The sequence below is a fragment of the Lampetra fluviatilis genome, chromosome 80 (assembly GCF_964198595.1).
Source record: "Lampetra fluviatilis chromosome 80, kcLamFluv1.1, whole genome shotgun sequence".
Taxonomy (NCBI): domain Eukaryota; kingdom Metazoa; phylum Chordata; class Hyperoartia; order Petromyzontiformes; family Petromyzontidae; genus Lampetra; species Lampetra fluviatilis.
This window is the reverse complement of record NC_136354.1, coordinates 1,584,809-1,599,455: the sequence shown is the minus strand read 5'-3', so window position 1 is coordinate 1,599,455 and position 14,647 is coordinate 1,584,809. Positions and strand designations below refer to the sequence as shown.

General features: G+C 48.2%; 1 protein-coding gene and 1 pseudogene across 1 annotated transcript; both read right to left on the bottom strand.

Moving 5' to 3' along the window:
* Window positions 1-10,417: 10,417 nt before the first annotated feature.
* Window positions 10,418-12,792, bottom strand: LOC144953669 (uncharacterized; the record flags this gene model as incomplete). The annotated part of the gene is given in 3 exon segments (XM_078884245.1): window positions 10,418-11,363; window positions 11,365-11,823; window positions 11,825-12,792. Coding segments are annotated over 3 exon segments (2,373 nt in total), but the record flags the coding sequence as incomplete, so codon positions are not given.
* Window positions 12,793-12,795: 3 nt separating this feature from the next.
* LOC144953667 (uncharacterized) lies at window positions 12,796-14,066 on the bottom strand (annotated as a pseudogene).
* Window positions 14,067-14,647: the final 581 nt, after the last annotated feature.

The following is a 14,647-nucleotide window of genomic DNA, read 5'->3' as shown; positions in this document are numbered from 1 at the left end:
GCAATGCGGTTTACATAGGCTTTCTGTCTAACGCGTCACGTTTGTGTACGCAGACTTCCAGATATCTGACGCCAGGCACCACGATGACTACAAGCCGTGGTCGTGGAACGCGGAAAGGGTGCGTAAGCTGCTCAACTATATCATAGTCACCGTCACCAATTCTAACTACTCATCCCTATAGCAAGTGAAAGAGAAAGACACGAGAGGAGCACGAGGACGCTTTGCACGAAAACGAAATCGTTAATGCAACTATTGCCGCGGACGAGCCGAAGGAGGTCAAAGATCATCGCCGCAATCGCCGCCGAGTGAAGCGATTTCGGTTGAATAAGGCCATGCGAGAGCTTGACTTCGGGAATGTTATCGATGAAGGGCGCATAGAAACCAACGCTGGCAACGACGCAATGGATCAACCAAGTGATATGCAGGATGTTCTCATGGACGTACACGATCATGTCGTTTCTCCCGGCGACTTCCACGTGGATCTTGAGGAAGGTAAGCAAGAAGAAGACGACCCTGACTTTGTCATTGCTCGAGCCGCAGCGCGGGAGGATCCACAACTCACACTGGGCCTTCAAGAGTTGTGTCGCCTAAAGCGCAACGAGAATAATCGCTTGCGACGTGCTGAGCGATCTCCGTTTCAACAAGATGCTGAGCGAGCGCATCGCACTGCGCTGGAGGCCCAGCATCGTTCAACAATAACTGACGAGCGACTACTAGATGAACGATATCGTCGCAGTGACTCGGAAGCTGAGCGGCGCGGAAGGTTGACGGAAGAGCAGCAAGACGAAGAACGACGTCGCCACAGTGTGCTGGAAGCGGAGCGCCACGGGCTGTTGACTGAGGAGAAGCAAGAGGAGGAACGACATCGCCACAGCGTGTTGGAAGCTGAGCGCCGCGGGAGGTTGACGGAAGAACAGCGGGAGGAAGCGCGTCGACGCCATGCTGAGCTGGAAGCTGAATGTATCGCCAGGATGACGGAAAAACAACAACCACATTGGAGAAACCAAACGACATGTCTCGGACCGCATCCGTGAACATAAAGCAGACTTGAAACACGGTAGGACAAACACCTCAGCCGTGGCAGATGACTGTTACAATTCAGTGGGCTCACATGATATTGACTTCTCCAAGACAGAGGTTCTTTGCAAGCCATCTGGCTACCATGAGAGATTCGTTCATGAGGCGATCCACATATACAAACACAGAGACTATTTCAACCGAGAAGATGGATTCTGGCTTAGCAATCATTGGAAGGACGTAATGAACCATTTCGGATCTTAACTGATTATGTTCAGGTTTACGGTGACTTTCAGACCGCGTTCCACTCACTTGCATTGTATTCTCTGCAGGGAATAGATTCTTTGCTCCGCTGCAAGTTTCCCACCACTACTCTCCCATTGACATATTTCGTTGCTTCCTCTTAGTTTCTTTCACACGACGGTCAATGCTACAGTATATAATAACAAATAGTATAACATGTATATGCTTAATACAATGTACAAAGTAATATATAGTATCTTAATTGTATAGTGAATATACAGCAGTGTGATATACATTAGGGTGGGTAGAATAATACATATTATAATATTACAATGTATATAATATAATGTTGTGTTTGTGATGTAAGAGAATAAAGTTTAGATGGAAGCATATTATATTTTTTTACGACGCAGAATTGTATAGTATTACTTACTGTTAGTAACTCAGCTTATTGTAGAGTATATTTAATATACTGATGATACTATGTAGTTTATACTTTAGTTGTTTACTTGGTGGTTTTAGTTACTGCAGCTACATACTATTAACAATCCTTCCCTTTATTAATGCTACCCATATCCCCTCCCTTTGATGCTGCTAATCCTGCATGATGCACGGGCATAAGTAGTACTAATCACATACCTGCATTTCCCATATCCCCTCCCTTTGATGCTGCTAATCCTGCATAATGCACGGGCATAAGTAGTACTAATCACATACCTGCATTTCCCATAAATATGCTAAATCCTCTTGATATGCAAATTATTTTGTCAAGGCGCCCTTTCCCCCCCTTCCAACCCAGCTTAAGTATATGCTCCAAGCATGGTGCTGTTTCATTCAGACGCTGTCGCCTCGACAGACCTGGTTTTCACATGAGGACGGCTGCTTGCGTTGTGGCCGAAACTTCGTGAGAATTATTTTATTATGTTTTATTTTTATTATTTTATTACTTCCCTTCCACGTGACTTTACCGAAAGAACCAAGAAGATGAATACCTGGAGTCACGAAAGCTTTAAATCGATACCCAATTCAAGGCAAGACGCACACGGTTGTCACGCTCGACATCCACCTTCCCAACAGCCAGTTCGTAACTTACGCTGGAACCGCTGATCCACAGCAAGTCTTGGATAATGCTCGCCATACGAAGCTCACGAGCATATACACACCACCCGCGAAGCGGGCGGCGACTGCTAGTTTACTGTATCAAGTGAGGGAAAATCCAAGAGACAAGCCCTTAAATACAAGTTAGGGGGGGGGGGCTTGTCTGAATGTGGTAGCCAGGGGATGGCCTGATGGGCGTCGGGAGCGGGGCTAAAAGAGACAAAGGTGCACATCGGCTCATGGTTGTGGCCGGTGTTAGCTGATAATAAGCATAAAAGTAATCAATACTGGTAAACACTGGGGATGTCAACACTCGGTAAAGTAGAATAGTACCTGTCAAATAAGATGGTACAAATGTGTAGTTAAATCTTTTTTATATGGTTAATAACATCTTTCCAATGATTACTCAGTTTGTGCCCATCATCACGGTTGAAGTTATGGCTGTGTTTATATATCTGGATGGCTTCGTGAACAAACCTCTGATGGTCGCCAGAAAATTTGCAGAGCACCTTGGTCTCGGAAAAGACAATATCATGAGAGCCCACAGCGTTGTAGCAATGATCGGCAACGGCGGATGACTCAATTTTGCCGTAGGTATAAAGATGTTTAAACACCAAGTAGACACCTATTGCAAGGCATGCGCACTTGATGCCTCAGCAGGGTGCATGAGGCTATGTGACCCAGGGTACTGTGGCCTTGAAGTGACCATGGTGCTTGTGCCATGCTAGGTGCACTTATTGGTGAACGATGGTGGTCCTCGACGGTCCTCCAGTTTGTCAGCGTGCCGATGCTAATGTAGAATTTATATTTCACGCGGACAACTTATTTTTCTTCCGTGTCACTTTATTTGAACAACCTCTAAGTTCAACACCACGTAGCTCTGCGATGCTCGCCACACTCTGCTCCCTCACTCCACTCTCTCTCTCTCTCGGACTCTCCACTCCTGGCTTGCTCTCTCTCGCTCCCCTAGCCTCTCCACGGCTGGGTTGCTCTCTCTCGCTCCGCTAGCCTCTCCACTGCTGGCTTACTCTCTCGCTCTCATAGCCTCTCCACGGCTGGCTTGCTCTCTCTGGCTCCGCGAGCCTCTCCACTGCTAGTCTACTACTATACATTCTGATAGCTCGCACCGTACCCTCTGCAAGCCTCTCGACTGCCAGCCTACTACTATACACTCGGGTAGCTTCTCCACCACTAGTCTCATTATATATTCCACGAGCTTCTCCACTTTTAGGCTCTCGATATATCCTCTGCTAGCTTCTCCACTGCTATCCTTCTCATGTTCACACTTAGGATGGCGCTAGATTTTCCACTGCTAGCCTAATTTACCCTCGTCTCTCCAACTTCGCCCTTGCCCCCAGTGGGGGTTAAGCCATCGCCGCTGTAGAGGGCGCGGTGTTGAGAGCGGTGCCTTGGACTTCTCTTGTCTCCTCGTGTCTTCACGCCTACCAACTGAACTCCCTCTCACACGCTCTTGTATTTATCCTCCTCCCTATTAACTTCTCATTAATTAAGCTGGCGACCCCCCCCCCCCCCCGCTTGCAAAACCCCATGCACGTTGTTACACTACACAAATAATAGCAATGTTTAGACCTTTTGGTTCAGACCTCAACACACATTTTACTTTTACTTGATTTCACAATGAAATTGAATGCACTACCGTATTTTCCCGCATATAAGCCGCGGGGTAGAGCAATTTTTACAAACATAACAAGACCTTTGACTTAAGCACTTCTTAATAAACCACTCACACTAAAATGCACGTGTTATCACGTTTAAAATTATTCGAATTGTTTGTACAATTAAACGACAATGTTTGATGTGGGCGCCCTTTGTTTACCGTAATACTTTCAGTGGCTGTAAGGGGGTGCGAAAGTTTCAGCTGAGGCTATGGATGACACAATGGGAAGGGCCTTAAAAAGTATCTACCAAACGTGGAATCATAATTGCTGAGTCCCTTAGGCCGCTGCTATTGGCTGAGCACTTCCTGTTTACAGTCGCAACCATGAGCTTTGTTTCAAACTTCCAATGGCTTTGTTGCCAGGAGGCAATTGCGTTACCGTATTGCCGCTATTGTCTGCGCAGTGCGCAATCTACCAGGGCTAAAACTGTACAGGAGTAGCTACCAGTAGATGTAATATGATGAGGTCGAATGCTGGTAAGCCTAACAGTACGCTTATTTACTTATTTACCGGTTATGTGTTACTTATTTATTGGATATTTACTTTTGTTACTTATTTACTGTTTTAAGTTCACTCTTTTCCTGTTAGTTTGTTTTCTTCGTGCACGTAATGATTTTAAAGTTAACAATTGATAGTGGAATGTATTACAAATGTAAACTTTGTATACATATGATGAAATTAAGCTGTGGTAATGACGTTAAAAATCTGAATGCATACGGGGTATATGGAGGTGCGGGCTATCTGAAATTTGTTTAACACAAAACGTAATTTTTGCGGGGTATATGCGGCTATGGGTTATATGCATATGCGGGAAAATACGGTAATCTCATTCAACTACCCTAACCCTAAGATCTTAATTCCCCCCCATAAAAATAAATATAGCTGTGGTATAAAGAAATATGTTCCTGTAATACGAATCATGTTGTATTTTGAGTGGTATTTAGAGAGAGAAGGTAGTGCGTTTTGTCACCAGGTGTTGGGGGCTGGGTAGTCTGTGGAAATGTTTTGCATCGGCTGATTTGTCCACGAGCCAAAATAACCACGTTGTTTCAGCAACCCCACCTGGATTCCAATCTATGAATTCCATTATAGTCACGTCATTCTATTTATTTAATTCTTCTGATTTCATTCTATTCATTTTTTTGCCATTAATTTCCTTCTCGTCCATACGGACTGTACCTATGATCCACTGTTTTGGGAGGCAAGGGTTGTTGAATCATTCAGAGATTTGTGAAAATCACAACGGGGAATGCAGACAACTCGACGGTTTGCAGATTCGTCTGTGCGGATCTTCATTCAACCACCTTCTTATCTACGAGTGTGGATTATACAGTTAACTCCAGTCATGGCCTCAATTAAATATCGGCATGAATAAGAATTTCGGATAATGAGCCATTAGACTCAATAAAGTTTTCCTGCATAAAACCTCTGCAATGGTATAATTAATCACAAGTCAAATTTACTCGTCTCAAATCGTAAAATTATAGGTCTTCTGTAATTTTATAGAATCCAGCAGACTGTGGTGGATGATAATTTATTGTCATGTAAAACATTTCAGAACATGGTAAAAACAACACTTAAACAAAAACTTACTGGAACGTTCTGAAGCGTTTCTAGCAATACAACCTCTGTAACCGCCTCACCAAAGCAATTCCCACACTCGACTCCGTCATCATTACATTTCACACTCACAACGCAACAACATATATCTTTGTTATGAATATTATCATTATTGTATTATTAGTGGGAGATTTTAGGTCTCCGTGTGAGTCTCTGTCTAAGTCTGTGGGGCTGTCTATCTCTTTGCTCAATAGCTTGCCAAAATTCATTGCGACAAAGACGGGAGTTTGCATGATACGTTATGCTCCTTGGGTTGAGGATCCACCAGGGGAAGAAGGGGTGTTTGGGTAACGAGAGACAGATGCCTCGCATTGATTACTTTCTGCGAAAGCGATCAAATCAGTCGAATGAAGCACAGCAACTGGACGCAAACCATAGTTTGCAGTGCTTCAGTACCATTGTCATGGAGGACGTAAACTCAAGCACCGAAGTAACAACTGAGGTGGAACCAACAACAGGAGTGGAACTCACCCAGCCTCCCAGACCTGCAGTCGAGAGGAGACTACCAGGGCACAGCCCGTATGTGATGTGGTCTGGCGCCAGTGACAAGAAGTTGTGGGAAACAGTGAATACTGACCTTACCTTGACCCTCGAGAAACTTCGAGGCACAGTGGAGAAGAAGTTGGAGAGGATGGGGGACATCATCTATGAGTACGGGGCAGAAAGCTTTGGAGTGCAAGAGGCAAAAGGCGGGAGAAAGGTTCCAACCCCACAGTTTCCAGGAGGCAACAAGAAATCAAGCGCCTCGTTCAAGAAAGGAGACAGCTTAAGAAACAGTGGAAGAAAGCCTCGGAAGTGGAAAAGGAGGGCATAGAGGCACTTCAGGCTGACATCAAAACCCGGTTGGCATCCCTCCGTAGAGCAGAGAACCTACGGAAGCGCAGAAGGAAGAAAGAACAAACTAGAACTCGATTCTATAAAGATCCCTTCAAGATCCTTAAAAGTCTCTTCACGAAGGAAAAAAGTGGAGTTCTAAAAACAAAAAAGAAAGACCTAGAAGAGCACCTGAGAACAACAAACTTTGACTCAAAGCGACATGAACATCTGGCCATCCCATCAGATATCCCACCCATTGAACCCCCGGAACATCATATTGAGACCAGCCATCCGCCATGGAAAGAGGTGGAAAACACAGTTCGAAGGGCAAGAACAGCATCAGCCCCGGGGCCAAATGGAGTCCCGTACAAAGTGTATAAGAACGCACCAGACGTCCTGAGGTTCCTCTGGAGGCTCATGAGAACAGCTTGGCTAAAGAAGATAATACCCAAAGTGTGGCATAGGGCAGGCGGGGTCCTGATCCCTTAGGAGAAGGATGCAGTGAACATCAGCCAATTCCGCCCAATCTCCTTACTGAATGTCGAGGGTAAAATCTTCTTTGGGGTCATTGCCCAGAGGATGGCCGAGTACCTGCAAAGGAATGCGTACGTCGATACATCTGTACAGAAGGCAGGAATATCAGGGTTCTCTGGCTGCTTGGAACATTCCAGCATGATCTGGCACCAGATCCAAATGGCCAAGGTGGAGAAAAGGGACCTCCATGTAGTCTTCCTCGACCTCGCCAATGCATTTGGCTCTGTGCCCCATGAACTCCTGTGGTCTGCCTTCAGATTTTTCCACATACAGGACACCATCACAACCCTGGTGAAGTCGTACTTTCAGGATCTGCAGTTCTGCTTCACCACCTCAGAGTTCACCACCTCATGGCAATGCCTGAATGTAGGTATAATGGCGGGATGTACCATTTCTCCATTGGCATTCATAATGGCAAGGGAGGTTATCATCAGATCCTCAAAATGGGTTGCTGGTGGACAGCGAGTCGACTCTGGTTTTCGCCTCCCTCCACTCAGAGCCTACATGGACAACATTACAACATTGACCACCACTGTCCCATGCACCAGGAGACTGCTCAGAAAACTCGAGGAGAACATCAGCTGGGCCCGTATGAAGATTAAACCATCCAAGTCACGCAGCATCTCGATTGTGAAGGGAGTACTCTGTGACCTGAAATTCTTCATCGGAGATGACCAAATCCCAACAGTGTCTGAGCAGCCGGTAAAAAGCCTTGGAAGGTGGTATGATGCAAGCCTGAAGGACAAAGACCAGGTGCAACAGCTGCGCAAAGACATCAGTAGTAGCCTACAGTCCATCGACAACACCCAGCTACCTGGAAAGTTAAAGGCCTGGTGTCTGCAGTTTGGTCTCCTACCCCGGGTGTTGTTGCCCCTAGCAGTGTATGAGGTTCCAATCTCAACAGTGGAGAAGATGTAAAGAGGAGTCACTAGCTACTTAAAGAAGTGGCTCAGAGTTCCACGATGCCTTACCACCATAGGCCTCTATGGAGATGGTGTCCTCAAGCTGCCCCTCACCAGTCTAACCGAGGAATTCAAGTGTGCAAAAACCAGGCTCCAGATGACACTGAATGAATCTCGAGACCCATTGGTGAGCAACAACGCGCCGACCTTGGCAACTGGGCGCAAATGGAGGCCAGGAAAAGCAGTCCAGGAAGCAACAGCAGCCCTCAGACATGCTGACATTGTGGGTCATGTTCAGCAAGGGAGAGGAGGCCTTGGGCTAACTAGCCGTGCTGCTTGGAGTAAGGCCACTGCACCAGAGCGGCGGAAGATGGTAGTTGCAGGAAGTACGCCATCAGGAGGATGCTGCAAGGTGGGCCAAGGCAGTCTCTCTTGCCAAACAGGGACAGTGGACTCGATGGGACAGTGTGGAGAAGAGGAAGATCAGCTGGAAGGATCTGTGGGCCATGGAAGCGAGGCGGTTGAGCTTTTCCATCAGAGCAACATATGACGTCCTTCCAAAACCAGTTAATCTTCACCAATGGTATGGTGAAGATCCGGACTGTGCCCTCTGTTCCATGCCAGCCAACTTCAGGCACATTCTCACAGGGTGTAAAACAAGCCTCACCCAAGGACGCTACACTTGGCGTCACAACCAAGTCCTTAAAAACCTTGCGTCCGCCCTGGAGGACAAGCGAGCTGCCACCAACTCCCTACCACCCCCAGCAGCATCACACCCCTTACGGACGACCTTTGTCCGCGAAGGGGCTAAACCACCGAAGAGCGGCTCTACACCAATAGAGCGAGACCAGCTGCGCTTGGCCCGCGACTGGAAAATGCTGGCTGACATTGGCCGGGAACTTGTGTTTCCTCCGGAGATCGCAACCACCACCCTAAGACCTGACATGGTGCTCTGGTCCCGTTCGCTCAAGAAGGTCTTCATCATTGAGCTCACAGTACCCTGGGAGGACTCAGTAGATGAGGCTTATGAGCGAAAACATCTGCGCTATGCCGATCTAGCTGCCGAAGTATGGCATCATGGCTGGAACACAGAAGTCCGACCAGTGGAGGTGGGCTGCAGAGGTTTTGTGGCAACATCTACAACCAGACTGCTTAGAGACCTGGGAATTAAGGGCCAGAGCCAGCGTTCGGCAATCAGAGCTGTATCGGAGGCGGCAGAAGGCAGCAGTCAGTGGCTCTGGATGAAGAGGAAAGACCCCAGCTGGGCCCCAAAGTGAGAGGGCCAGGAGGTATGCAGTCAACAATGCTTGACTCAGGGAGGAGGACACCCCTGCCATGCATAGTCCCATGGGATGTTGGCTATCAACAACAAGGCAACTCCTATGACTAATTGGGAATGGGACGCAAGCGTAGGATTGATCACCCTGTCGCTGGCAGCCTTTGGGGAGGGTGTATAGTATGAAAGGCCGAAACACCCTAGGATCCAAAGGTTCACTACTGACAATGCGCTCCCCAAATTTCACCAGGCTCACTGTTCATGAACTCTTGGAAGTGCTTGCACAAAGGATAGTAACATCTCATCCTGTGTTCTTTGGAATCTGAATATGCTCCTTGATGAGATCAGCAAGGTTTTACGGCTCATTTATGACTAGCTCTTTTGTATGTAATGAGTCTGACCTAATAATGTGTTAGTTCAGGAACGGGAAGCCAATGCAGCTCAGTGAGCACCTGAGGAACATTTTCGGATCTTGCAGTACCGTATTGGTGATGGTGTGTGTCTGTGTGCGTGTGGCTGTGAGCTGTGTACAAGTGTCCACCCCGCTCTTCTCTGCGTGACAAAACCAATTCCATCTCCTTGCTTAATCTCATGCATATCTTCCTTCAAAGACTATTCTAAAGCATAAGATTAGTGCCAGATACAGCACCATTTGCCAATGTGATTTGTACCTTCGAACCATACCAGTGTATCAATAGTTACATTTTTAATTGCAATGTGATCGAGGGACTGTGCCTTAACTTGTTGTGGTCTGGGACTGTTTTTGTTGTTTTGCTGCCTTGCCAAGCTTGTATTTGGTTTAAAGCTTTCGTGACTGAACGACGCTGTCTTTCCGACAGACCTGTTCTTCACCTGAGGACGGCTGCTTGTGTTGTGGCCGAAACGTCGTGAGAATTATTTTATAATGTTTTATTTTTATTATTTTATTATTTCCCTTCTACGTGACTTTACGGAAAGAACCAAGAAGACTTGTATTTGGTGTTAACAAATCGGCAGAAATGTGTCTACTTACATGCAACTTGTACTTCTGTACTTTAGATATACTAGCAGTCACCAACCGCTTCGCGGGCGGTGTGTATATGCTTAGTTGGTGGGGAGTTGAAAGTGGCTGGACACAATATACATGTTTTGGTGATTGTTTTATATTTATTTTTGTGAGGTTATATGTATTTTTATGAGACGCTCAATCAACAATAGTCAAGAATGCAACTTATTAAAATATAGAATGCAACTTATTCAAATATCTGGCGATACACGATATTCTTCGTGTACACTCCGTCTTCCTCCTCGTCGTCAGGTCCCTCAATAAGCGCCGTGATGTTGGATCTTGCCGTGACTCGCGATAGTGCCACGTACAGTTGGCCGTGCGAGAAGCATGGCGTTGGTAGATATAATCCCAGGTTGTGAACAGTTTTCCCTTGCGCCTTGTTGATGGTCATCGCGAAGGCTGGGACAATGGGGAACTGCTTGCGCCGAAGTCGAAATTGGAAGTCCTTCATGTCGTCGTCGCTGATGAAGATGATCCGAGGGATCAACACCTCCTTACCGTTATGGGTTCCTGTCATGATAGTCGCGCGAATGACGTGTGGCTTCATTTCCATGATGCGAAGCCGTGTTCCGTTGCACAGGCCAGCGTCCGGGTTCAAGTTGCGCATCATCATCACTGGGATGCCTTTCTTGAGGATCAACTTGTGTGGCGGAACCCCGTTGATGTTCACCGAGTTGAGGACCTCTGTCTCAAAGAATGCTGACCCTGCTCTCTCGTCGTCTTCAACCGAATCTGTAGACAGGTACACTTGTGGAGCTTCTCTGAGGCGATCCGCGACAGCCTCATTCACTCGCTGCACAGCGGCGTTGGTCGGCGTCAGAATAGTGCGGCGAGCGAAGTAGTCGTTCGTTGCCACTGTAGGGTCATTCAATTCATCTGCACTGTACATGGCATTGCCAATCCTCTTCAACCCGAGTGGAACGGGCAGATGATTGCTGTCCTCATCTTCGTCGATGTCTGGGTCGTATGCAGGATTGTCGATCACCATGGCACGTGGAATCTTCATGCAATCCGGACTGAGGTCTGGATCAACTTCATGCCTACCCTCTCCGACTTCCAATAGAAATTCTGAAAAGGCAGCCAGTTCTGCGGCTGATTCTTGGTTCTCTGCGCACTGGACTCTCATGTTCAGTCAGATGAACTTGCTTGATGTGGGGCCACAGGTCGGACGACTTGAAACACGCATCCACAGTATTAGCTGGTGTTCTTTTCTTGACAACTGGCAGAATCTGTCGAAAGTCACCGGACAGGACAACCACTTTGCCTCCAAACGGTTCATGCAGATTGTCAGAAATATCGTGAAGCATGCGATCCACCGCTTCAAACGCAAACCGGTGCGTCATTGGGGCTTCATCCCAAACGATAAGACTTGCCTCCTTGATAAATGCTTTGAGCTTGGACTGTTTGCGAATGAAGCATGTGGATATGTTCGTCGGATTCAATGGGATCTTGAACGTGGAATGCGCGGTACGGCCGCCTGGAAGCAGCCGCGAGGCAATGCCGCTGGAAGCAACAGCAATCACAATCTTGCTTTGAAGACATATCTTCACCAGCACATGGTTGAGCAGCGTGGACTTCCCCGTGCCGCCCGCTATCGATGAAGAACAGCTTTTGATCGGGTTTACTGTCTTCGACTGAGCCAACAATTTCGTCGTAGATTTCTCTCTGGTTCGTGTTGAGTCTGTCAGCACGTTCTACGATGTCTTGTAGCTCGTTTATATCATATCCTTCCAATTCACGGCGGATATAGTTGTTTTCAAGCAGCGAGTCCAAGAACAAGTGTGGGTACTCGGAAAGCTGCGGAAGGTCGTCAAAGTCCGACAGAGCAATCCCAGCTGCCATGAGGAACTCGTGGAGGCTGTGAAGGGTCTTGAACTTTACCATTTCTTCTTTGTTGGTCAGCTCGCGGTACTGGCACTCGTAATCGCGAGCCAATTCGTCGTAGAATTTATCCCAGAGAGCCTTCGTATCTGCTGGCATGGAATACAGTAGAATCGTAGCGAAGAGTTGATGAAGCTGGTACGGCATCTGAAAGAGCGAGGCTTCTTCCAGACACGCAACCCATTCGCGATCGCTCTCAAGGTAGCCTGCTCGCATGGCTGCTTCCTTGAACGTCGGGCATAGTTCACCGCGAATGGTGCGCAGGTCTTCAAAAGACTCCGGGCCAGGTATGTGGCACAACAGCACACACAAGTAGAAACGCTCGTGATCACGCGGAGAGCAATGCACCATCCTCCCAATGGTGCGTCGCTGGTTTTTGTATCTGATCCATTGCTTGTCCTTGTTGTCCCAGCAAAAGAGCGTCGGTATGTCTTGGTACAACATGTCCTTCACTTCGGCGTTGCTTTTGGCCAATTCGAAGAACCTTGTGAGCTTCGTATGGCGAGCATTATCCAACACTTGCTGTCGATCAGCGGTTCCAGCGTAAGTTACGAACTGGCTGTTGGGAAGGTGGATGTCGAGAGTGACAACCGTGTGCATCTTACCTTGAATTGGGTACTCGAGTAAACGCTGGCAAGCCTCCACTGGTGAAATGTAGCGTGCCTTTACGTACCGGATGATCTAATTTTCGCCTAATGCAACCACGCCCTCATGCAGGTACGCATCCAGAACTCCCTTGTAAGATCCGCTCGAAGTGTCCTCTGGTTTGCCGCGACCCAGCGCAGACTCTCCTGTTCGCACTTGGCACGTTGGTCAACCACCCACTGCTGGAACAGTCACCCGCCTTGGTGGAGAACCGACTGGTCGTTTTCCTTCTGGTAGAGTCGGTACGCAACATGTTCGCGAAGCGCCATTCGCGTCTTGTTCCGATACGTAGCGCCGTTCGTGTGCTCATCCGTGTACGTCCAACCCAGTTCCTCGAGAGAGAGCAAGAGAGGACATTGAAGTGAATCGTAGATCGAATGGGTTTCGAACAGTCGCAAAAGCCCACCTCACCGTGGGAAGAGAAGCAAGTCTCGGTTGTTCGCCGCGTTGCCGTCATCAACCAACACAGCAGCAACCTCCGTGGCCGTGGGGAGATTGTGCGTGCGAGGTCCCGCATAGTTGTTGGCACACAGGCGAAACACGACGTTGACGGGGTTGTCGCCGGCTTCGATCATGCTTCTCATCCGCTGACCCATCGTAAGGAACTCGCGCGCAAATAGGTTGCACGTCTCCATCATGTGCTCCAAGTCCAACAGCGCGACTCTGTTCAGGCCGCTAAAAATCCCCTGTCGGTGAGCCACTCGTGCTTCCATATCTGGATCGTACATGTAAATCTGCGCAAACTTGGGCTTCGTTGTCTGACCGGCCTGATCCGTTTATGGTAACAAAGATCCCAAGAAATGGCCCATCGCTCCTTGGATACGGTATGTATACACGCCTCTCTGCCCTTGGACACTTTGATCTGCCGCTACTGGGTCGAAGCGGCGATTGCTGAAAGACGCACCAAGCGAGGTAAATGCAAACACTTGATTGTACATGCGTATCTGCTTCCGAAACTCTTCATCTTGGTACCACTTGCGTAGAATGGCCGGTGCAGGCTGGAGTGGCGGAAGAGCGACCTTGCCGTCAATGCAGCATGTGATCGAAGACTTGCCCAGCCACTTCCATGCTCGACACTTCGAGCAAACCGAAGTTGGCTCTGGTAGTTTGTGTCTTCCTGCGATGACATTCTTCCCCGAAACACTCGAGACTTCAAACTCGTCTTGGTTGGCGAGGGCGTCCTTGTAGCACTTGTTTCGCCGTTGAACGCGTCGCTGTTCCAGCATCTCCTCGACTTGGTTTTCTGTCCTCTCCATTTGCCGTTGGGACTGGCGCTGTCGCATCTCCTCTTGTTGTTCTTTCGTCATCCTGGCGAGACGTTCAGCTTCCAGCTCAGCATGGCGTCGACGCGCTTCCTCCTGCTGTTCTTCTGTCAATCTCCCGCGGCGCTCAGCTTCCAACACACTGTGGCGACGTCATTCTTCGTCTTGCTGCTCTTCCGTCAACCTTCCGCGCCGCTCAGCTTCCGAGTCACTGCGACGATATCGTTCATCTAGTAGTCGCTCGTGAGTCATTCTCGAACGACGCTGGGCCTCCAGCGCAGTGCGATGCGCTCGCTCAACATCTTGTTGAAACGGAGATCGCTCAGCACGTCGCAAGCGATCCTTCTCGTTGCGCTTTAGGCAACGCAACTCTTGAAGGCCCAGTGTGAGTTGTGGATCCTCCTGCGCTGTGGCTCGAGCAATGACAAAGTCAGGGTCATCTTCTTCTTGCTTACCTTCCTCAAGATCCACGTGGAAGTCGCCGGGAGAAACGACATGATCGTGTACGTCCATGAGGATATCCTGCATATCACTTGGTTGATCCATTGCGTCGTTGCCAGCGTTGGTTTCTATGCGCCCTTCATCGATAACATTCCCGAAGTCAAGCTCTCGCATGGCCTTATTCA